At 33.4% G+C, this 25,418-nt stretch overlaps 1 protein-coding gene and 2 non-coding genes across 3 annotated transcripts; 2 read left to right on the forward strand and 1 right to left on the reverse strand.

Annotated features, from left to right (window-relative positions):
- Positions 1-13,533: 13,533 nt before the first annotated feature.
- Positions 13,534-23,973, reverse strand: LOC126773413 (uncharacterized). The gene is made up of 8 exons (XM_050494360.1): positions 23,953-23,973; positions 19,437-19,542; positions 17,876-18,169; positions 17,167-17,364; positions 15,933-16,151; positions 15,080-15,163; positions 14,428-14,513; positions 13,534-13,732 (listed from the first exon to the last, which is right to left on the reverse strand). The coding sequence occupies exons 2-8, from the start codon at positions 19,533-19,535 to the stop codon at positions 13,594-13,596; spliced, it is 1,119 nt and encodes a 372-aa protein (XP_050350317.1). The 5' UTR covers positions 19,536-19,542; positions 23,953-23,973; the 3' UTR covers positions 13,534-13,593.
- Trnat-cgu (transfer RNA threonine (anticodon CGU)) lies at positions 17,757-17,828 on the forward strand. Its single transcript has one exon. It is a non-coding gene; the product is annotated as a tRNA-Thr (tRNA).
- Trnas-aga (transfer RNA serine (anticodon AGA)) lies at positions 19,269-19,350 on the forward strand. The gene has a single exon. It is a non-coding gene; the product is annotated as a tRNA-Ser (tRNA).
- Positions 23,974-25,418: the final 1,445 nt, after the last annotated feature.

A 25,418-nucleotide genomic window follows, 5' to 3' on the forward strand; every position in this document is an offset into this window, starting at 1 on the left:
TTTGACCAGCGTGTCGGTTCTCTCATCAATGCTGCTTATGGTTTCCAACGCGGTGAATCGATTTTGAAGTTCCATTTGGAACTTTTCGGAGCCTTGAGCAGCTTGGAGCATCGTAGGTCGGAGAGTAGACCTCATCATTCTCGATCTTTCGGCTTTTAAGTTGATATTTAGAGTGCCTCGAACCAAGCGGTGATCACTTCCGGTATTAAACCTGTTGATCACTGAAACATCTCTAAATATGTGCCTTTTATTCGAAATGATAAAGTCTATCTCGTTCCTTGTCACGTTATCGGGGCTTCGCCAGGTCCACCTCCTCTGAGGCTTCTTTTGAAAGAAAGAATTCATCAAAAAAAGCCTCTGCGCTTCGAGAAAGTTTACCAGCATTTGCCCCCTGTGATTTCTGCAGCCCAAGCCGTAAGGTCCGACTTTCGATTCACCGCTATCTTGTACTCCCACTTTAGCATTAAAGTCTCCAATAACAACATTGTAGTGGGCCTTCGAGGTGTCGTTGAGGGCCTTTGCGATGTCCTCGTACATCGCTTCGACCACATTATCAGAGTATGTCGAAGTTGGCGCATATACCTGTACGACCTTCAGGGAGTACCTGTCGGAAAGTTTTAGGACAAGGTACGCTACCCGGTTCGACACACTACTGATATCCACAATGCTGCTAATGAGATCCTTTTTGACTAGAAAACCGACACCACCCTGGGAGAGGTTATCACCTTCGCGGAAGTAGAGTAAGTTACCGGACTCTAGAGTTATCGTGTCCTCCCCCTGTCTTCGGACTTCAGATAACCCCAGTATATGCCAGTTTATATGACTTAACTCTACTTCTAATTCGGCGAGGTGATGGTCCAGCCTCATCGAGCGTCCATTATACGTTGCCATGTGCAGTCGTTTTATACGGTAGCCTGCCGTGAACCGGTGATTCTTAGCACCCCCTGCCCTGCCGATACCGCGACCGCTACCTTGGTCGGGCCTAGCGGGCTTGCCGGTAACTGGGGGCCTTTTTTTGGGCGCATCTGCCATTAAGGGAGGGGTTTGCCCATACTCGCCGCGCTGGGCAGGCGTGTTGGCGAGCGCAGTAGGGGGGTAAGATGTTTATGGGATATTGCGTATTATCTCTTTAACGAATTTTTGGACGAATGGAAAAAGGAAAAAGTCTTATGTTTTAAACATTGGAGACGATAAGCTTACTTATTTTGATAAAAAATCATTGATAATATGACCCATAAACATAACCAAAATATTTTTGATTTCAATTATTTTTTTAATATTAAAACTACGTTTTGTAACTTTATATTAAAACTACGTTTTGTAACTTTATATTAAAACTACTTTTTGTAACTTTATATTAAAACTACTTTTTGTAACTTAAATATAAAAGTTAGATATATGCCGTTGCTGACTTTTTTGTATCAAGTCTGTATCAAGCTCTACAACTTTTCTCTAGAACTCAATCATATATCTCTCATTATTAAGGCAGCGTTTGTAAGAAACCTTTTCGTTCGACCGTTTTTTCTCGGACTTTGCAAATCGAAGTACCAAGAAAAAGTCTTTTTATTTTTCGGGTTAATATATAGCCTATGGCACCCACAAATAATGAGGCTGTCTATTGAGGTTACCCCCTGCAACCTCACAAACAATAATAATTATAATATAGTAAATAATATAACAATATAATATAATAAAATAACTCCTCTTTATAATATCAATATAGATTTGTAAAATTTCTTTAACAAAACATTTCGCCTTAAATGGTGAAATTTAAAAAAAAACCTCATATAATATAAAATAACAATAATATGATAATAAACCTAATTATTGTAAAATAAACTTTAACATTATTTTAGATTTATTATATTTCTGTAAATTTTAGTAACATAATATTTATTATATTAACAATTTCATTTTTTTTTCTTTTATTTTAATGACTATGTATAAGTCCTTGTTGAGTAAATATTTGTACCGTTTCTGTTAAATTGTATACGGTACGGTAACAGCCTGTGAATGTCTCACTGCTGGGCTAAGGCCTCCTCTCCTTTTTTTGAGGAGAAGGTTTTCCACCACGCTGCTCCAATGCGGGTTGTTGGAATACACATGTGGCAGAAATTCAGTGAAATTAGACACATGCAGGTTTCCTCACGACGTTTTCCTTGACCGTCAAGCACGAGATGAATTATAAACAGAAATTAATTACATAAAAATTTAATGGTGCTTGCCCGATCCTGAACCCACGATCATCGGTTAAGATTCATGCGTTCTAACCATTGGGCCATCTCGGCTCTAAATAAATTAATTTAAATTGTATATCTATGTATAATATTATCACAACGTTGTTAGATTACTAATAAATTAGAAAATAATTTAATATTTATGAAAGGTTATAAAAATAAAACCAATTTTAGCGTTCAATAATATTTCATCGTAAATAATCCAGTTATAACTTTTAAAAGTCGATCCGTACAATAATTTAAACACTAAACAATCTCCGTCACATTCAATGAAGACGAACGACCCATCTAATGAATGACGCGAGCTTGGGCAAAGATTAGAACAAGAACAAAAGTATTTGTATATACTAATAGTAAAGCTATAAGGTCCTCCAGACCGATTTCGGGCACGGCGGCCAGTCTCAAGAGAGATTAGCAGGACATATTACAGTGCACGTCACGACATGCAAACACAGAGGCATTCTCTATTCCCTAGCTCTCAAAATCCGATGGGACGGCAATCCGACACGAACGGAAAGAGTTCAGGTGCAGGACGCTTTACGTGATTTCTGAGGCAAGAGTTTCTGTAAAAAAATCCAATAACTTTTTTATTGAACCAACCTGAGAATTGAACCCAGGACCTCTGGGTCAACGGCCTTTTATCTAGCAACTAAACCAACGAGGCAGTCGTAGTAGAGCTATAACGAATAATCTGAATACATAAAAAAATAAGCTTAAAGAAAAATAGCCCAATAGGAAAAAGTTCAGTGTGTTTGAATTCTTTTTCAATATCACGTAGGCAATCATTATATGTGGGCGTGAGCCAATGTTATTATAAACATAATAGTCAAAGAAAGCTGCTAATTTTATATATATATATTATATTACAGGTAGGCGGACGACCAAATGGGCTACCTGATGGTAAGTCACCAACGCCCATAGACGTTGGCAATGTAAGAAATGTTAACCGTCGCTTACATCACCAATGCGCCACCAACCATGGGAACTAAGATGTTATGTCCCTTGTGCCTGTAATTACACTGGCTCACTCACCCTTCAAACCGGAACACAACAATATCAAGCACTGCTATTTTGCGGTAGAATATCTGATGAGTGCGTGGTATCTAACCAGATGAGCTTACACAAAGCCCTACCAGCAATTAGTAGTAAGACATTATTACTTCATACGACGCAATGTCAATCGGTTGAACGATTGACGGTAAGCGAACTCTTACCCGCAATCACCAACTGGTTTTCTGAGTAAAGAAAGGTGTTACTTACCTTATGTCCTTTTCTGTACCGTACAACATCCATGCAAGATTTTATGACGATTAGTTGAGTTGCTAAAACGCGACAGTGTAACAAACAAAAAAAACAAATTCACTTTCACATTTATAATAATATTAGTTAGGACAAGACGTCACCATCACACCGAAATGTGATGAGGTAGGATCCCTTAGGCCTGTATATATTCAATTTACTTTTATTAGTTATCATGGCACGTCTGTAAGTTAAGAAAGTTAGAATCTATGACGTAAAATCTTCAAGGCGGTAGTTAAGCTGGTGCACTTGTTTTGCCGCATGGTAGCCAACTTTTTATTTAACTTTTTTCACAGATAAAAAATATTGTAACACGAGCCGAACGGTATGCGGATGTCAGTTGCAACGATCCTTCGCTTCGAGTTAAAATGAATCATTTATTTTTTTACTACCCTTTAGAATATTTCATTTTTATCTTGTTTTGTTAATAATTTAATTTTAAACATAATAAATCGTTGTCATTGATTCTTTAAGTTGGAACAACCTTCCAAGTAATAAAAATAAATTTTAAAAATAATATGACATCTACGTAGCCATTTGTATTAATCAATGATAAAAAAAATATTAACCTTATTATTATAATTCAAATTTATAATGTACAACATAAGAACTTTAATTAATTATTAGGTATCTGACGATTCGATTTTAATGATGAATTTTAACTATCCATGATTTTATTTTGTCGAAACCCAAATAGTTTAGGTAACTTTCGCATTTTTGCTCTATGTTTTTTTTCAGCTTAGTTGCGAGTTCGCTCTAGCAGGAAATGATGTTCAGGAATGAGGATATATTCTCGTTAATTTGCTCCATAAATCATCGAAAATGTTCTTTTTGGCGTTTCTGTACAAGTAGGAGGCGTCGATAGGACCTTTTTGTCGCTACATTTCAGACATTGCACCGGCAGATATCGGCTTACAAAGTTCTTTGACGTTTTTACACATGTTGTCTTTTTATGCATTAAGTTCAGGCACTGATGTAAATTTATTAGATCCGAGTGTTTGTGCTCTTAAAAATAATTAGCGAATAATATTTTCATATGTGTATTACGTAAGTCTTTTTGTTTCAATTTGCCTTATTTTTTATTTCAATTCCTTGTTGTGGTTTCGGATAGCGAGCATATAAAATGAATTATTTACAATAAGTGTTTTAGGTTTGATCCATTTCTATTATATATATAATACAACTAAATAAAATTACCATATTATTAAAAAGAAGAGTATTATACTCGCATGGTGTTGCCAAATGTTTTTTTTTTAATAAAAAAACCGTTAAAAGTTATTTATTTAGTTCCATAATAAAACATCGCAAGAAATTCTCCACCTACTTGTATCTCTATGTTATGATAGTTTTGGGAATACGCCAAGTGTTTCCGATTCCTGACTTATCTGACCCGGGGGAAGCGATCCGGAACTTGAGATAGCAACCACATTAAACCATTGAACGTTGATATACATGTGATATTTGAAAACCGTTATGTTTAATATTAACATTTTTATCTAAACACATCTTATGTTTTTTTAATGCGAGTTTAATATAAAATTAAAAAAAAATCAGTTCCTTTGGCTTATTGCATTTCTCATAGGGCTGTAGAAGCCTGGGTTCGAATCCCATATTGGAACAATAAAAAATTATGGTACTTTTCTTTTAGTCATTGACCACGGGTTACACTCTCGTGCCTTGGAAAGCTCGCCAAGCCGTTGGTAATGTTCCTGAACTAACTCCGGTCGTGTCAGATTCCAGTTCCATTGCACTATGAGAGCGAGGGAATAGAGTGAAGTTTTAGAGTTGAGTTTGCATTCACTAGTGAATGAAATCATACTGCAATTTGCCACATTGGTCTTTTATAGTCAGGAAGTTATTCTTCACTCATTGATCTATAGATGGAAATTAAACGCATGAATGTTTCCTCGCGTTGTTTTCATTCACAATCGAGCAAGAAATGAATTATAAACACAAATTAAGCATATGAAAATTCAGTCATGCCTGGGTTTGAACCTGCGGTTATCGACTTACGTGTTCCACTGGGCCATATTGGCACTTATCTTAAATCAATAGTAATTAACATTGTATGTTAATTGTAATTTTAATTTGTTTTTTTTTGTCAATGTCTGTTATCTATAAAGTCCACTCCGTGAACAAATAGCAGTAACTTCGCGTATAATTGATATCATTTAACGAATATATACTTACTTGATTATAATTTTTTTTTCTATTTTACATCAGAATTGTCCTGCGGCTTATCAAATTTTTATCGAATGTGTATTACACACATTAGTGTGAATTATTTCGATAAAAATTGTGATAAACAAAACATACATACGAGAATGGTAAGTATTACGTACTCGCACGTAGAATGTACTAGCAGAAAAGATTGACTGCCTCGTTGGATTCGTGACTGGATTTTTTTGAACAAACTTTTCTGTGCATACTTTAAGTTTATCCATACGTAATTTCAGTAGGGTTTTGTTCGACCTTATTAAAAATTCTAACGACCAATTAAGGGAGATATATAGAATAGTTAGTTATTATATAAACGCATACATCTGAGAGCCCATGGCTTTGTGTGTGGTACATTCATTGTGTCATAATTGTCAGGAATGGTGTGTGGTGGGTGGTGGGTGGTGTCGTGCGAATGTTTATCGAGTATGGGAAAAGGTATCACGTAAATATAGCATACGAGAAATTGCCTGCCTGTCTTTTATTTTGTCTTATATTTATATAAATAAAAATAATTAATCATTTCTCTCTATTTATGGTTAAAGTCGTTTTTCATTTTCATTCATTTGTTTTGTAATCAACGGTGTTAAAATTCGTGATTGTACAATCATGCATAATTATAAAATAAGGCCAAACAGATTACACAATATAAATATATCTTATAATATAAATGAATTACTAATTAAATATATATTAATAATTAAATATGTTTTTAATAATTAAATTTGTGAGTTTGTGTAAAGGACAATTTCATCTGCCGTCCATGTGGACTAAAGGATTAAATTTGTAACCTATTTCAATACACATAAAATTGAAATAGGTATTTTAAAAAAAGCTGCTAATTATAATGAAAAAAAAATCTTCTTAACACACCAAGACAAAATTGGTATACAGTCAGATATTTTGACAATTGTAAATGACATTCGGATACCCTAATGATTAGTGGCGATCTTGCGGAAATACCTCGCAGTTCAGAGTTCGAGTCCCATGGGACCCAGCTCATTAGGTCTAGCATGTGCGGTTAGCCGCACGTGGGCGTTGTAGCTTGATTTGAAATTTGTTATATTTGAAAATAACCGTTTTCGAATTTTCGACTAGAATTAAATATTAGAACAGTGCTAAACTTCTAAATTAAGTTTGTTTATATTAAACAAAAGTCATCTTCAATGTTCGTAACATATAGATAAACAAAACTACTTTTTGTTTCTTAAATTTCAACGTCAAAGGCTTAATTGCTGGCTTCAAAGTTGTAGATCGATAATCCGCAGAAGCTTGTTTTTTTATAAAACAGGTCTAGCTGTTATGTAATAGCCCTTAGTTCATTATCTTTATTCTAAGTAAAAGTTTATTTATAATACTCAACGTACTTAATACTATTGCTATACTTAAATAACCTAGGATTATTTAAAAATATCTCAATTCTATTTCTATCTACAACCCGAGCTTTAAAACTTTTTGTCGCAATGAACAGGATTTCACACTTTCAAGAGCTACATCTTAGATACGGTTCACACTTTAGTCGTTCTTCCTGGTACTTGACATCCAGACGCAATGTATACACGAAAGCAAATTCTATGTCTAAAAATATAGAGTTCATTTTACTTTGTTCAATGTATTTATAGTAAATGAAGAATTCTAGGAAATCATTGGCTATATTGATCTTAAAGATTATTAATGTTACCTTCCATATATTGTAACTTTATCTTTTGTGATTCATATTTATACTAATATTATAAATGCGAAATTATCTCTTAAAGTATCTGTCTGTTACACTCTCACGGGGAAACAACTGAACCGATTTTGATGAAATTTGGAGTGAAATAAGATAATGCCACTAGAAAGGACACAGGTTACTTTTTATACTTAAAAAATCTCCCATCCCCCGTAACACACAGGCGAAGACGCGAGCGAAGACTCCAAATCTCTATAGTTTTCCTTATGTTGTTTTGTTTCACCCTCCAGCACGAGATGAATATTAAGCAAAAATTAAACATGAAAGCCTTACCATCAAGTGATTATATTAGGTCCTTACATATGAAATTAGCGTTTTGTCGTACTGACCACTTTGATCTGAAATATCTCCTCTTTGGTTGGTTTGGTTGGTTTTGAAAACAGTCATTCATTTGTTTTTTCCTCATTATTTTTTTCTTTGGCGTCGTTTGTTACCGCACAATGGAAAACATGAAATATACGAGTACGAGTTCTACCGTGGCACCAAAGCTGCAGAAACCGCTCGAAAGATTAATGATATATACGACGCTGGTGTTGCAAAAGAAAGCACGGTACGTTTTTGGTTTCAACGTTTTCGTTCTGGAAATTTTGACCTTCAGAACCAACCCCGTGGACGGCCGGAGACCAAAGTGGAAAATTATGAATTAGAGGCTATTGTGGAAGCGGATTCATCACAAAGCACTTCGGAGATAGCTGCAGGCTTCGGGGTAAGTGATAAAACTGTATTAATCCACTAGAAGCATGCCGGGAAAGTAAAAAACTTGAACGATGGGTACTTCATGAATTGAGTGAATCGAACTTGCAAACACGCGTCGACTGCTGTGTTACTTTGCTCAACCGACACAATAATGAAGAGATTTTAAATCGAATCATTACTTGTGATGAAAAGTGGATACTGTACATTAATCGGAAGCGCTCGTCGCAATGGTTGAACCCTATACGAAAATTGACTCGGAAAAAGTTACTTGTGAGTATTTGGTGGACTAGCGCCAGTGTCGTTCACTACAGCTTTCTATAATCCGGCCAAACAGTTACAGGTACAGATATCTATTATCAGCAACTGCAAACCATGTAGGAAGAACTAGCTGCTAAACAACCGAGATTGGTCAATCCCTCTAGGCTACTGCTGCTTCACGACAACGCAAGACCACACACTGCACAACAAACAACCATTAAGTTAAATGAGCTACAATTGGAATGTCTGCGACATCCACCGTACTTCCCGGACCTTGCTCCAACAAATTACCATTTTTTCCGGAATTTGGACGACTTCTTAAAAGGAAAAAAATTCAACTCCGATGCGGCAGTCCCAACCGCCTTCAAAGAGTTTATTGATTCTCGCCCACATGGTTTTTTTAGTAAAGGGATAAATGAACTACCTATGAGATGGCAAAAGTGCATAGATAACAACGATGCATACTTTGATTAATTAAATATATTTTACAAAAAAAAAATTGACCTTATATTCCTCCCGTACAAAACGCCAATTTCATATGTAAGGACCTAATTTAACTCAGTACAGTTTTTGTACATGGGAAAAAATAGCGCTATTTTGTATCACCTGGATCTCACTTCAAGATATAACAACTCGAAAGCTTTGGTAGCACAGCATATCTGTTTTGCAGAGCTCTTCAGTTAAAAACGGATTTCTTAACATAATTTTAACAATTATCAACCTTATGGTATATATATAAACCGTATGGTCATCGTATAAACGAAACAATATACATCGTTAAATACGCCGTCAAACAACACAAATAAAATGTTACTTCTCTTGCGCCTGTAATTAAGCTGGCTCACTCATCTTTCAGATCGGATCCCATCGATACAATAGAATAAATAATGAGTGGCTTGTACGAATCACCCGGTCACCTGTGACATGCCTTTTCTGTAGGGCTTTTCTGTAAGAAACTCGAAACTCACCGCAGAAAACGTTCGTGAAATATTAGAAAGTGATATGCGACATTGGCCGTAATAATTATAACAGTTGAAGAATATACGCATCAAAATAGTAATAATAAATAATAATAATAATAATCATTTATTCTCAGACAACAAAGGTTCATAAAATTGAGATACAATAATAATAATAATAATAATATAAATAGTATGTGATATACACAAGTCGGTTGTATATTTCACGGGTGAGTAATGAAGTGAGTTCATACAGAATCGCACCTCTGAAATCTATGTATTTATTGTTTTTTTTTGTCATTTATCGATGAAATCTTTATGATGAATTGCCAGTATTCATCTATGGTTGAATGTGATTGTCATAAAACACCTTGCCATCGCAATTGCCATAAAATCTTACATTCATCTCTGCCAATCCTTTAGGCCTACGTTTTTGCGCTATTGTTGTGTACACAACACTTGCGCAGGCGATTATTTGACAAGGATCTTTCTTTTCGAATGTTTTGAGAGAAAAGGTGTTCTACATTTTTGTGCGGGGTAAATGTTATTATAACTGATGTTTAGTTTTTTTTTTATATAATAGGAAGGCTGACGAGCATATGGGTCACCTGTTGGTAAGTGGTCACAAATGCCCTTAGACATTGGCATTGTAAGAAATGTCAACCATCGCTTACTTCACCAATGCGCCATCAACCTTGGGAACTAAGATTTTATGTCCCTTGTGCCTGTAATTACACTGGCTCACTCACCCTTCAAACCGGAACACGACAATACCAAGTACTGCTGGTAGAACACTAATAAGTGGGTGGTACCTACCCAGACGAGCTTTTTATATTATTGAATGATTTATCACATTATAAAGATCACGTTCCCATTAAGATTAGATGGCGCGAGATAAACAATTCTGTTAGAATCTAGACATTAAGTGTCGTTGCAATTTTGTTATATAATTTTAACAAACACGACTTTAATAGACTTTAAATTATTTTGAATACGTATACAAAATTTATTTTTTGTCTTTATTCATAAAAACATTTGTTTATGGATTACGTTATTTATGTATTTATTTGGTATTTTAATAACATTGAAAGTAACTTATTGCATTCTAACATAACTCGTACCGACGCATGGTCCCTTTACCCTATTACAAGCGAAAGGTGGATCCGAATGGGTTGAGTGCGTCAGTACATTAACAAACTTTACAATAAGTGTTTATTTGCGAACGCATCTGCACCATGTGTATAACGAATCTATCATTTTGTATAACTCTTTAATATTGAACGATGAATTGCTTACTTTCTAATTGTCATCTGTAAAGCGTTAATGTTCAAAATATTCGAGATTTCATTTTTTTTATTATTGCTTTTAATAGCAAGGACAAAGAAATCACCTTTTTTTGTTATTGCATAAGGCCAAAGTATTTTATTTTAATCCACGTAAATAGCACACGGCGGTTATTTTTTTTAGAATAATATTTCATCAAGTAGAATTAATAATTTATTATTAATGCAAAGTACAATTAAGAAAGTTAAATTCTAGTGATCTTCGTAATTCAGAATTGTATTTCTCAAAATAAAGTGGAAGTTCTAGAAGGACTTAAAACAATTAAAACAACGGCATGTTTGTAACTCATTTGCATTGTAAATAGAAAACAAATACATGAAAGTACCTAATAAATTATCGCAAAAATGAATCCTTCGAAACTGGTTTACATTCTCATGGAGAGACTCTTTCAATAACGCAGGTAGAAATTTTTTCGCAAAAAAAAAATGCTCTATAAAAGAAGCGGTGAAAGTTTACTTGAATCTTTACGAACAAACAAATATAATGCAAGTTTTTTTTATCTTATGAGATCGGTTGAAAAATCGCTCTTTCTCCGAAATAGCCGATGGATCACAAAAGGGTTTTGGATTTCACAAAAATCTTTTTTTTGCTATCAAGAAAGAAATTCACAAATGTCATATCCTGTGGCGAGGATTCGTAACTACATATGTACATCCCGTTTTTTGATGTGCCAAGTATATCTGTATATATTATATAAGTGAGTTTTTATTTAATGTCTACATAATCGGACAAGCACTATAAAGTTTTCATAGGTTTAATTCAAATTATTTGTAATAGAAAACCTCTTTGGAGGTGATCGTGAGAAAACCCGCATGAGTTGATGAGGATGGAAGAATCAAATAATTGCCTCTTTTTAAGATAATATAGCTATGTGTGACTATTTTGTTTGCCTCTCTGTTTGCCCGGAGTAAATTTGATAATGGCTTTAAATTATAAGTGTTATCATAAGGAGTATTCCAAGGTACCGTTTATTCTTTATTTCATCAAAATCGTTTGAGTCTATCAAAAGTTATAACAGCTTTAAGTTCACTAACGTATCTTTGTTGCTTACTTACTGTAATTATTGATTTATATTCAAAAATAGAAGACACGGCATTGCTTAACTAACCACCCGCTAAACAACGTATTTAAGTAAAGCAGTTAAAGAATACATGCACAAAAATTGCGTTTTTAATCGTTTTTTCAATGTAACACGGGTGAGATAATTACGGAGTATATGTTTGAATGATGTCACAATAATGAATTGCGCGTCTTGAATTTCGTATTTTTTTTTAATGTAACGAATATTGTATTGACAGGGTAATTGTACCGCAGTGTCATGATGGACATTCACCTTTCATGGCCTTTGCACCCTCGAACACGCGACGTGTTCAATAAAATATTTATACTATGATTTCTTTGTAAGTTTTCGTAAATATGTTTCTAAGAATGTGCTAAACGGTTCATAAGGGTTCATACGAAATCGATTTTATAGCCAATAATTGTGATAAAAGTATATGCCTATAACCTCTTTTGTTAGTTCTTTTCGTCGGTAACGTTTTACTTTGAAACGTTTCAAAACAAGTTTCAGTCTTAGATAAAGCTTTATAGTTTTACTTTTAATTTATATAACAAATGAGATTAGTATTAAAAAAATATTATAATATTTTAATTATATTATTACAAAAAAAAACCATTTACTATTAGTTCGTGTAAAAATATTTTAAGTACTGTGTCGTTGTAAATAAAACAAAATTTAAATAATTTATATAATTATAATCACTTAAAAGATTACAAAGTTTAAAATTATCTTAAAACTAAACACGTACAACTATTAAATGCAATCTTAATAATCTCAAAGGAACTTAGAATAAACTAAAATATATGTTATTGCCGAAAAAGCTTTGTGACGTCACGTCAGCTTGATTGACAAGAACCATTGTTTGCTTCGTATTATGAACATTTCTAAACATTTTGATATTTTAATAAAATTCGCGAAAAAAACGTTATAGAAAAATAATCATAATATTAGCAAACATTTAGAATCCTTTACCAAAAGTCACATTTATTTATATCGAATATAAATTTAATATAAATTATACAAAATACCCTTAATAATAAATTTTAAATGTCGGCTGTATAGTGACATAACGTTTTGTCTTCTTCTTTCGTATATCAAAATATCGATGACAGAAGGAGTCAAATATATATCCGCTCTACATTTATTAGTAAGTTTTATATAAAATATTTATTATTACCTAATAATTATTAAAAAAAAAATGCTTTTAATGGCAAGTATTTATCATCTATTTGAGCATGTGATATTGGCAATGTAACTTTAATCAGCTAAACTGAAATAAAAAAAAAAAATCTTACAAAATGCAGCAGAGAGTATTAACTTTATTAAATTGAATCATATCCTACCTTATAAGTAGTATTGGTTTTTCATTAGCTCTTTATTTCAAGAGGCATTTATATGTTTGCATTATTTTTCGAAACATTAATTTTCAACTAAAGTTCGGCTGATGAGAGAATGCATTCCTGGTAGGTCCATGATCGAATGGACACATCCTCTTTACACTTAGTATGAAAAAAATTATCATAGAAATATTATTATAGTTTGTTTGCCCAACTAAGAAATAATAATAAAAAAAATAACACAACATTTTTTTTTTAAATCCATACTGAGACCGATAAGACGTTAGGAAATCTATCTCTCAGCCGAAATTCAAATTATTCTTATTTAAAAAAATACTGATACTTGAATATAATAATTTTAATTTGATAAATCGAAATAAAAAAATTGAACCTAAAAGCCTCTTCATACATAATAGTGAAATTAATATATCAAACTACATAATACATTTGTACATTACAGATATAAGTCATAATCAAGTCCGTTTCCACCGCTGAGGTAGTCGTACAAGTACACAGCCATTTCGTCGAGCGCTTCAAGTCTTGGGTCGTTCAGGGGTTCCTCTCGGATTGATCTGGCTGACCTAGGTAAAGACCTGTGGGTTTATTATGAAATACACTCACTTGCATTGGCGTAGGTAGGTAGAAACATGGATGCCCAAACAGTAAACAATCCTAAATTATTTTATCCAAATATTGAATCAAACATTTTATTAATTTATCACGAGTTTTAGTCGTAAAAATACAATACAATGCTTTAATGGTGTACGCCATTATATATTTTTGTTTCTAGTAATTAGATTTGTTTTGTTAATTGCGTACCAACTACACTGGAGGCAAGGCTTTGTGCAAGCTCGTCTGGATAGTTACCACCTACTCATGAGATATTCTATCATGCAAAACAGCAGTACTTGGTGTTGTTGTGTTCCGATTTTAAGAGTGGTAAGCCAGAGTAATCTGTTATTACTATTTACCGCACAAGGGACATAACATTTTAGTTCCCAAGGTTGGTGGTGCATTGGCGATGTAAGCGATGGTTAACATTTCTTAAAACGCCAATGTCTATGGGCGTTGATGACCACTTTCCATCAGTTGGCCCAAACGCTCGTCCACCTATCGATCCTAAAAAAAAACTAGTAATACTTAAAATTGCATGACTATATAATAATAATAGGAAAACTAGGAGACCTTAGTAATCTCATCATCAAGATCTCCTACAAATTCAAGTCTTTTTTTTCGTGCAGATTTTTTATGTACTATCACGTAATTGTTTTAAATTAAGAATACTTACCTAAAGTCACCGTCCGTATCCAATTCGTCTTCGCTTGTGAAACGTTCTCGAATGTCTTTCATGATGCAAGCTTCTAGCTTTTTGTGCTGTCAAAAACATATTTAGGTTTTTTATCTTAGTAATATAACTATACGAACATGTCTTACAAAGACCACTTCGTTGGTTCAGTGGCTAACTTTTATGACTGCAGTTAAATATTGGTGCAGTCAGGGTCGTACCCTTTAAATAGATAATGTACCACCAAACAACAATATTTAGTTTTGTTGTATTCTGGTTTGATGGGTAAGTAAGCAATTGTAACAGGTACAAGGGACATGACATCTTAGTTTCCAAGCTCTGTGGTGCATTGACGATGTAAGGAATGATAATATTTTACACAGTGTCAATGTCTGCGGGTGTTGGGCTATTTGATATAACTGTCTCAAGATTATGTGAAATTATCCCTTGCCATTGGATTATGGGAGCGATGGACAGAGAGTGCACCTGTGTTTGCGCATACACTTGTGTTTTATAATATTTCCTGTGTAGTTGAATAGTCTCGTTTACATTAGTTGGCTTTGAAGGTTTAGTGACCAAGTATAGTATAGGTCAAGACAAAGGGAACAGAATATACAATTAAAATATTATATAAAAATAGTATATTAAAACATACCTTATAACAGCGGAAGAAAAACATAGGCTTAATAAGTTCTTGGGACAATGGAGCTACGTCCCGCTTGATATCTGGCACACATTGCTGAAAATACAATTAATCAATCTTTAATTTCAGAGATAGAATCCAAATCATAGAAATTTGAATACCAAATTACAGAATAAAGATACACACGTGCATGAGGATCTTACGCTAGGAATGTGTTTTATAATACAAGCGATTGCCTCGTTGGTCGAGTGTCTAGATAAAAGGCCGCAGGTCCAAGATAAAAGTTATTCGGTTTTTGTGCCGAAGTTTCTCAGTTTAGCAGCCTAGAGTCTGGAAGTTGGAAGTGTATCGATTCCCGTGCCTCGGAAAACTCGTAAAGCCACCTGAACTCTTTCCGGTCGTATCGGATTGCTGTCTCATCGGATTATGAGAGTGAGGGAATAAAGAGTGCACCTGTGCTTGCGCACAGACTTGTGCACTGTAATATGTCCTGCGCAATTGGCTTATCTCTCCTAAGAGTGGCCGCCGTAGCAGAAATCGGTCAGGAGAGGATGTAAATGTTCCACGGTTGAGCTTAAGCCTCCTCCCCCGAGAGGAGGAGAGAAGCGTACTTTTAGAAGATTTAATGAAACTCAATTAAATGTGACGTGCTTCTCAAATACCTATAATTTTATAGAATATCGAAAGACTACGGTTGTGTAACGAAGTAATAAATGAATGAAACCAATTAATTTTTTGAACATCACTCGATAAGCTTATAACAATGCTATTTAATAAAGTAACCCTTCATGTTTATATAATAATATTAAAATATATATAAATGTTTATATTTCTGAAAAATACACGGGAGCGAAGATATATTTACCGAGAATTTCTGACAGAACTGAAGGCCATCTTGTATGTCTCCCTTGAGTTCGCTGGACACGGGCAGGTTGGCAATGCGTTGTGTGATCTGTTCATAGTTCGGCTCGAGGTTGTGGTCGATGTATCCAAGTTCTTGCATAACGCATGTTATGTTACGAACTCGACCAGCGTTCGGACCGCGTGATACTATCTCAAGACGGTCGCGAAGGTCCAAATCTCTCTGGAAGAAGAAAATATCTAATATCATTGTCTCATATTTTACTGGTGCTAGAGCATTGTGCAAGCTCGTCTGGGTAGGTACCACCAACTCATCAGATATTCTACCACAAAACAGCAGTACTCGGTATTGTGGTGTTCCGGTTTAAAGGGTGAGTGAGCCAGTGTAATTACAGGCACAAGGGACATAACATCTCAGTTCCCAAGGTTGGTGGCGCATTGGTGATGTAAGCGATGGTTAACATTTCTTACAATGCCAATGTCTATGGGCGTTGGTGACTAATTACCATCAGGTTGCTCATTAGCTCGTCCGCCTTCCTATTCTATAAAAAAAATATTGTGCATATTTTGATGATGATAATTCCTTATCAAGGAAGTTAAATGAAAAATTGGACTAGATCCTTGCATGGTTGGCAATTTATTAAATTTGAAATTGTCTTAAATGAATTTGAAAGATACATCTGATGAAGTAAATAATAATAAAACTTATTTATAAAATACTAATTTTTTATAGAAATATAATCGTAATAGATGAATCAATTGAAAGAGATTGATTAATTATCCTGATTATAAAAACGTTATGTTATGTGTTTTTTTCTCACTACATCTTTTGTCTTGTTTATTTAACTATTCACTATTTACTTCTTAGATATGACAGACTTATCACGCATAGACTCTATTTCCTCATCTCTAATAAAGATATTAAGATGAAACTATAGACAATTTAAGTAAAGACTTGATAAAGCCATCGCTTGCTGTAAGTAGTAAGTTAAAAAAAGTAGTAAGTAAGTAAGTAATAAGGATACTATTATATGTAGAATTAATGCTTCCAGTAATCATTTAATATTGTTATAATCTTTCTATGTAATTTATGTTTCAGTTTCTATATATTATGTATGTATAAATGAGATATTTCAATATTTTTTTTAATTAATTAAAAAAAAATTGTCGTTTTCTAATTTAAAAAGACTTTCGAATTTTGAAAAATATGTTAATAAATAGTAAAAACTATTTCTTACCGACACCCTGCTGTTTCCAAAGTAAGGCTGCTGGTATAATCCGTGTGGATACTGCTGTTGCTGCTGCTGCTGGTACGCGTAAGGGTTGTACTGCATTCCAGGGTAAAACATGGGGTTGTACGGGAACTGATAGTAGGGCTGTGCGAACGGTCGGAACTGTCCTGGCATCATGTAGGGCGATGGTGGTTGGAAGGTTGGCTATTAAATTTAAAAAAATACATCAGATAAACTAAGCTAGATATAAGCTGTTAATTTGTGTAACTTGAGAAAGCCGGTTCGTTACTGTGATTGAGTCGATCAGAAATCCAATTATTCACATACCTAGTGAAATAAGAAAATGTGTATATAAATTATAATTCATGTAATTATTTAACTGAATTACTTATAAACGTTTTTTTAGTGAGTGATTAGTTAACCAATGCTCTCTTTTTCTTTCTAATGTCATATCATATATGATAGAAAGAGCGAACTTAGTGTTTAAATAAACAGCAGATAAGCAACGTTTATAAGTAGAGCCGTAAATTTTTAATTATAAAATATTAAAAAAATTAGTCTGTTATGTAAGTAACAATTTCGTGAGAGTTAACATCGCCTCTTTAGCTCAGTGGTAGAGCACTGGTCTCGTAAACCAGGGGTCGTGAGTTCAATCCTCACAGGAGGCATGCCTTTGAGTGGTTATTTTTTTGAGTAATTTCATATAAATACTCACCCCTTGTCTGAACGGGAGGATATTAGCTAAGGGTGTCACTTTATGTGGTTGAAGTTGATCATGAGATAAATCATTTTCGTGACCGTGAATAGCGCCATCTGTCGGCTTAGTGATGGTTTGCGTACTCGGGTCCATTGTAAAACCAGGCGGTAATTTTCCTAATAAGATAGACGGTATATTGTGCGGGTTCGGGGGCTCGTCAAAAGATGGCGGTGATGAGCACTTCGCGTAAGCATCTTTCATTTCTTTACGAATTTGTTTCACTACTTCTGGACCGAAACAGCTTTCATAAATCTGAAATTAGAGAAATGCTTATTATTTATTAAAAAATATTCCCTTGATATATGCACATACCTATACCATTGATAATGTTATTTCTATATATGTATACATTATAACTTTAGTTTAAATATTTCTTAAAATAATAAGATGTCAACGAACATTATCTTAACACTCATCGTCAGCTTACGACCTAATTCGAGATGATACGGCTAGGCCGGATAACTTATACTGTGAGGCCGGATCGCCGGATATACGGCCTGTTGTTACGTTCTAACCCGGGCAGGTAGCTATATTTAATATAATTTATCTCAGTAGTGAAGAAAATCATCGGATGAAAATCTTATGTATATCCACCAGCCCGCATTGGAGTAGCGTGGTGGAATAAGCTCCAAGCCTTCCCTTTACAATACTTATACGCTTAAAATACTTTAAGATATTGTGAACACTAAACACAAACTTTAATGTTGAGTAAAATATTTTATTTAGTCTAATAGGACCATATTTATACCTAACATCTGAACCCCCACGATAGATTTTAATGTCGGATATCCGATGATTTCGATTATGGTTACGGACAGACACCGATTTTGACTAGGCCTCCAAGGTTTAGGTTAGGTTAGGTTAGCCCATACAGCCGCGGGGCCAACCAACTAAAAATAATATAATTTTATATCAGCCGCGTCGGACTGAGGGAATGTTCAAATGACATAGTGCCTACATACTATAATGATTTCTTAATTCAAATCTAAATAAAACGTACAAAATACATAATATTAAAGAAAAATATAATAGTTTTAGTGGCTGGTGTTTACGCTTATCTTTGACATTATTAAATAGGTACTAGTTAGCACCTGCGGCGTCATCTGCGTGTTGGGGTAGGTGTTAGGTACCGTATGTTCTTTTGTGTATCTTTACATTTATACAAAATTACACGATGATCGGTTGATTAGTTAAACGTGAAGTCGTAATAAACAAATAAATAATCAAACAAACTCTCTTTCTAATAAACTAATATTAGAAATAATTATTATAAAAAAAAATCAAGAAACATTTATTTTTATTTACGGATATTTTTTGTTTGTATAGAATTATTTCATTACAAGGATCAATAGCAGTCGTGGCCGAGCGGTTAAGGCGTCTGACTAGAAATCAGATTCCCTCTGGGAGCGTAGGTTCGAATCCTACCGACTGCGAATCTTTTTTAATTGTTGAGGCTTTTTTTCCATATTATATTTTTAAAATCATTTTTGTTAGGTATATAATTAATACTTCATCTTACCTTCATCATTGCATATTTCTTAATAAATTTGTCATCGCTGCTGGCTAGAGCCCGTGCCACCAAGCTGAGGAGGCACAATAAAAATATTCTTTGCACCATTTTGTACCTGAAGACAAAAAAATATTTTATTTATTTTAAACATAAAAATCATTTTATACAAGAAATATTTATTTACATAATTTTATATGAATACTTCAAATATAATATACATTTATAATGTATCAGAGTTTATCGTACAATATTTAATCGTCATTTCCGGTTTCTCATATTTATGTAAACAAAGTTAACAAAGACAATGATCATAAAAAAGTATTTACAATTTGTATAATTAAATTTTATTAGTTTCTGCAACTAATAGGGAATGGTGTCAATTTCCTATTAAATTTAGTTTGAAGTAAACTTCAAAAGTACTAGTAAACAGTTACTTCAATAGTTTTATCGCGTGTTTTCTAATTAAAATGATCCCTTCGTAGATTACTTAATATATAAACGCAGTCCCGTTACATTTATTACAGGGAAATTCCTTCATGCTTCCTTTATTTGAATATTTTTCGCCCGTGACTTTTCCCTCGTGTTAGGTATAAAAAAGTATGTTCTTCCTTGGGGTACAAGTTTTGTTTTCTAATTAAAATGATCCCTTCGTAGATTACTTAATATATAAACGCAGTCCCGTTACATTTATTACAGGGAAATTCCTTCATGCTTCCTTTATTTGAATATTTTTCGCCCGTGACTTTTCCCTCGTGTTAGGTATAAAAAAGTATGTTCTTCCTTGGGGTACAAGCTTGCTTATACTTCATTTTATTAAAATCAGTGGTTTCACGTGAAAGCGTAACAGATAGACAAATTTACTTTCGCATTTATAATATCAGTAAATAGTCATACGTCTGTCAAGTGTGTTAAATGACTTACAAGAGCTCGTTTTAGTTGTTTTTTAATATGATCTATTATATTATATAATAATATAATATTATTATAGCATAATATTTATTTCCTTAACGTATTAAGACTAAATCGTTATCTAAGTGCGGTCAAGTGGGCGTTCCTTACGAATAAATCTGCTGACCAGTTCATTAACATTGCCTCAAAACCGTTAGCGTTACATGAGAAATTATATTTATAACAGCTTAGTGATTTAGTACTTGTCTTTGAAGTGTACTTTATAATTACTACTATCGGATAATAGATGGCGCTTTAGCAAGGATGAAACAAGTTTATTTTCATAAACATCTTAATTGAAAAGATTACAAACAATAATGTCTGTCTTAATAAAATTACAAAATAATTTATTATTCGTATGTTCTATTGTAGCAAATTAATATAGGATTAATCTAATATAATGGAGCTATTAGACTTAACGGTCGCCATTGAACTTTCCTTTTGAATTAGCTTAGACCCTATTTGACTCTTCACTCCAACCACGCACGCCATGAATGGCTAAACCAGAAATACATATGTATTGATTAATTATAATCCTCTACACACACGCTATGACATACAACGAGGTAAGGTAGCTTAGTAGCAGGTAATGTTGGACTCAGACTAGAGATATACATGAGAGCACATATGCGCGATTTTGTACTCATATTTAATTAAAGAAAATATTATCATATGTAGGACTTTGATGTAATTACATTATCAGCTATGATTAAAATTTATATAGGTTTCATTAATTAAATTTGCAAAAAACTATTTTGTCGCGCATTTAAATCTGTCAAATTGTATCTAAAAGTATTTGAAATTGTGAATTTCAATGAGACGAACCATTAAAAAACTCATTAGTTATTTTAATTAGCAAATAATTTAAAAAAATACTACAAAGAATCGATCAAATTTGATAACTTAATACAGGTAACAAATAAAAGCTTATATGAAAGAGGCTTTAGTAACATCTTCCTATATGTGTCTTCGACGTTGTCACTTGTGTGGCTCCTGGTTTATTCTTAGAAGAAGTGGTTTATTTAAAAAAAATCTTGCTACAACCAGTTCCAGTAATAGAATGTAGAGGGGTGTTTGCAATTTCTAATTAGAATCATTACGGTTCTAAGACTTAACTGAACTTAAAATGTTTTTTTATATGTTTAAATATATAATATATGGAAGATTAATTATTATAAAAATGATTTCTTATTTGTTGTGTAAATAATATATTTGAATAATATGAAACATTATAAGCTACTTGTTAATAGATGGCGCTGTTTAGGGTCAATGGTCGGGCACGGCCTTCGCACAGCCTGTGCATGAGCGCATCTGCTATACGACTTGCGTAATGACTCACATATTTAACATTTGATGTTTTTTTTGTAGAGCAAGTCTTTGAACTTAGACTTGATATTTTTTTTATTGATAATTTATTATCCACATATAGTAGCTATAAAACATGTAGCTGCAATTTGCTATAAAATAAAGTAAGGTTATATATATATAAGTATCGTAAATAAAAATAATATGGTCTCTCTCATTCAGGTCTCTCTCAATTTGTCGAAAAGAAATGTAGGCTGTATTAAAATGAGATTAGATTTTTTTAAATAAATATAGAAGATTTTTCGTCCTTGGTTTATTAGTTTCCAACAAAATAGTAGTTAGTCGAATTCAAAACCAGTAATTCAATATAAAAATTTCATGATGTTCGGTCGAGTAGTGACTTTCTTTTGCATTCATATTATTAATATTGATTAAAAAATATATCACATCAAAGTAACAGAAAATATAAAACTTTACAGATTAAGAAAACAATGGTGTGCAAAGCCAGTCTTATCATTTATAGCGATCTTTTAGTGACGAATTTTGGTCATAGAGGTTTGGTCCTGCAGTGAGGTCCTGCGCTCAAAACACCGGTTGGGTATATACAATTTTAATTTTATTTTGTACTATTAATCCCTTTTCACAACCGGCCGGCCGGCGATATATTTCATTTCAATTCATTCGCATGCTTAAATTAAGCCGTTTTTTAACTGACTTCAAAAAGAAGGAGGTTCTATAGCTTATGTGTTTTTTTTTTAATATACTATTCGTACTCGTGAATTACGCGATGGCGAACAAATTCAAGCCTAGTTAAGAGCACAGAATATATTATACTGCACGCATCTACGTAGCAAAACAAAGTAAATCTTCTAACATCAAGTGTAGTCAGTCAATCCGAAGAGCTATTCTGTAAGAATTCTAGTTGAACGTAGTCTAGTCATAGTTCATATGGCGACATATTTTTTCTTTAGATATGAAGACGAAATAATTGTTAAGAACATTTATATACATATGTACGACATACGCATTCAGGAAGTAGGTATCAATTTGTCAAAAATGGTCTCAAAAATGACTGATTAAAATAACTTCTAAACAGGAAGTTAAAAAAGCAAATACAAATAAAAAGTTTTAGATCGCAGCTTTTACGTAATCGCGTTCCGTGGAATCGTCTAAGGTGAACGATCCATAATAAGTAATTTAGTACCTTCATAGCAAAACAATTTTTTGTTATACATAATTATGGGAACATGATGAAACTAACTGTTTAACACGGTCGTTGTTTTTTTGTTTACATTAAGGTTTAAATAACAGCACAAATTAAATCTACGAGATGAAATAAGAGGATTTTGAAATAGATTGTGATATTTTAATTACGATATTAGTGTTTCAGATACGTACACAAGTTGATTTACATAACGTTTATTGTAAGAAAATTATAAGTGATATTTTAAGCTGACTCAGGATCTAGAAGGTAATTAAATCTACCTTAATTTTTCTGAGTTTTTTTTTCTTATGTAAGACTCAACCAGATTGTAATATATAATATTAGATGTAATATGAATAATTTTTAAATATTACTGAAGATTATCACTCATTTTTTATATAATCTATATTTTTAATCTGTCAACTAGAACATTGACAGATACTCTTCATGGCGGGAAATTAATTTACTTTTAATTTTTATTACGGGCTTTGCGCGGTAAAATATATTAAAACGATATTTTATGATTGCGAATAATTTATGGAATCCTTACATCGAACCTTCGTTCTCTCTCGTTATTTGAGATCAAGGTGCACTGGTGGTAGGGCTTTGTGCAAGCTCGTCTGGGTAGGTACCACCCACTCATCAGATATTCTACCGCAAAACAGCAATACTTGATATTGTTGTGTTCCGGTTTGAAGGGTGAGTGAGCCAGTGTAATTACAGGCACAAGGGACATAAAATCTTAGTTCCCAAGGTTGGTGGCGCATTGGCTATAAGCGATGGTTGACATTTCTTATAATGCCAATGTCTAAGAGCGTTGGTGACCACTTACCATCAGGTGGCCCATATGCTCGTCCGCCTTCCTATTCTATAAAAAAAAAAAAAAGTTATTTCACTTATATTAATTAATATATGTATTACACGTTTAAAACGTACGCGGTAAAAAATCATTAGGCAAATGCAAGCTACCGCTTTACATAGGTCTCTTCCAAGGTGCGCCAAAGCTCACGGTTCTTCGCCTTCCACATCCAGTCGGGCCCCGACACTTTCTTCAGGTTATTGGCTTACCTGGCTTGTGGACGTCCTTTGCTGCGTTTGCCGATCCGCGGTCTCCTCTCTTCGGCTCGTCTACTCCAACGGTCATCAATCCTTCGACATAAGTAACCAGCTCCCTGCTACTTCAGTCTTCTAATCATGCAAGCTATTTCGGTAACTCTGGATAATGTAATTTCTGATCATACTACGAGTATAGCTCGCTCCATAGGATCTTGAGCAACCTTCAGCTTGACAACTAGTCAACTGCAGTTAGAGTTCACGTTTACCCACTTAATAGGATGAATAGTTATATACTTTTACGAGAATTAATTATTGTAACTAAGTAGTAATTTATTAGCATTTATTTATTTTTAAATTATATAATGAATAAATAAAACTTTACTTCACCAATATACGTCGTAATATTGCGTGTAGTCTGTGGTGCGTTGGCCCCATGCCGGCACTCTTATTCGGATATATCGCGCAATTACAATGTATCCATGTTCACATATCAAAGAAAAATCGAACGGCGGGAAAACAAATGACAACTGATTTAAAAATAAAAGCGTCATCGCTGTATTATAAAATTAATTTGAATTTGGAATTCTAAAATATAAATAGAATGAAAGAATCGGCCTTCGCACTAGCCAGTATTAAAAACCGTAAATTTAATAAGATCTTATTAAGATATTTTTTTTATTACACCGGTGATTGAAATACTTCATAATATGACAAGCTCGTGTGAAGTCACCGCAAACTAGGTATACACAGTTGTAATAAATGTGAGAAATACAAAGAAAAATCATTCAATGCAATCTCTTCCTGTATCTTTTTGCTTCATCAAATGGAACGTTTATCTCGCAATCAATTTAATAACATCACTCATGAAATTTAATCGAACCAGGGTTTTTGCTTGTTGCGGTAAAATGTATGATCAATTACGATAATACAGAGCAGACATCTTAACCATTTTAGTCACAAGAAAATATTTTCATTAATCTGTATTTTATAATGGGTTGGAATAAAAATAAATTGAAATGATTAACCATCTCGCCTTTATGAGTACATGTAGAGAATATATATATTTTTTATATATAATATATTTAAAAAACAGATTAGTACCTACGATATTTTTTCAAAATGTCTGACTATGTTTTCTCATCATTCTTAGTACCGCATGTTGATTTTAGTCAGTACTTTGGTTCTCAGACAAGAGTTCCAAATAACGATAAAGATTTCCAAGAAACGATAAGAAATAGAAGCATTATCTAGAGATAAAAAACAAGGTTTCCGCTCAAAGATTTTCCTATGACCAGTCAAAGACAATTCTGTTAATGTTTGGATTTCATTCCATTACACGGCATATAATTATTTGAAAATCGAATGTGTTTAAAAAAAGAGGACAAGAGTTACTTAAGTTCCTTTCTGCTTTGATCTTAATTTCGAATCGATTAAACTGCATTTATTTATAACATTTTCGAAAGTTATAAAGGAATGTA

The sequence above is a fragment of the Nymphalis io genome, chromosome 2 (genome assembly GCF_905147045.1).
Source record: "Nymphalis io chromosome 2, ilAglIoxx1.1, whole genome shotgun sequence".
In the NCBI taxonomy this organism is placed as follows: Eukaryota; Metazoa; Arthropoda; class Insecta; order Lepidoptera; family Nymphalidae; genus Nymphalis; species Nymphalis io.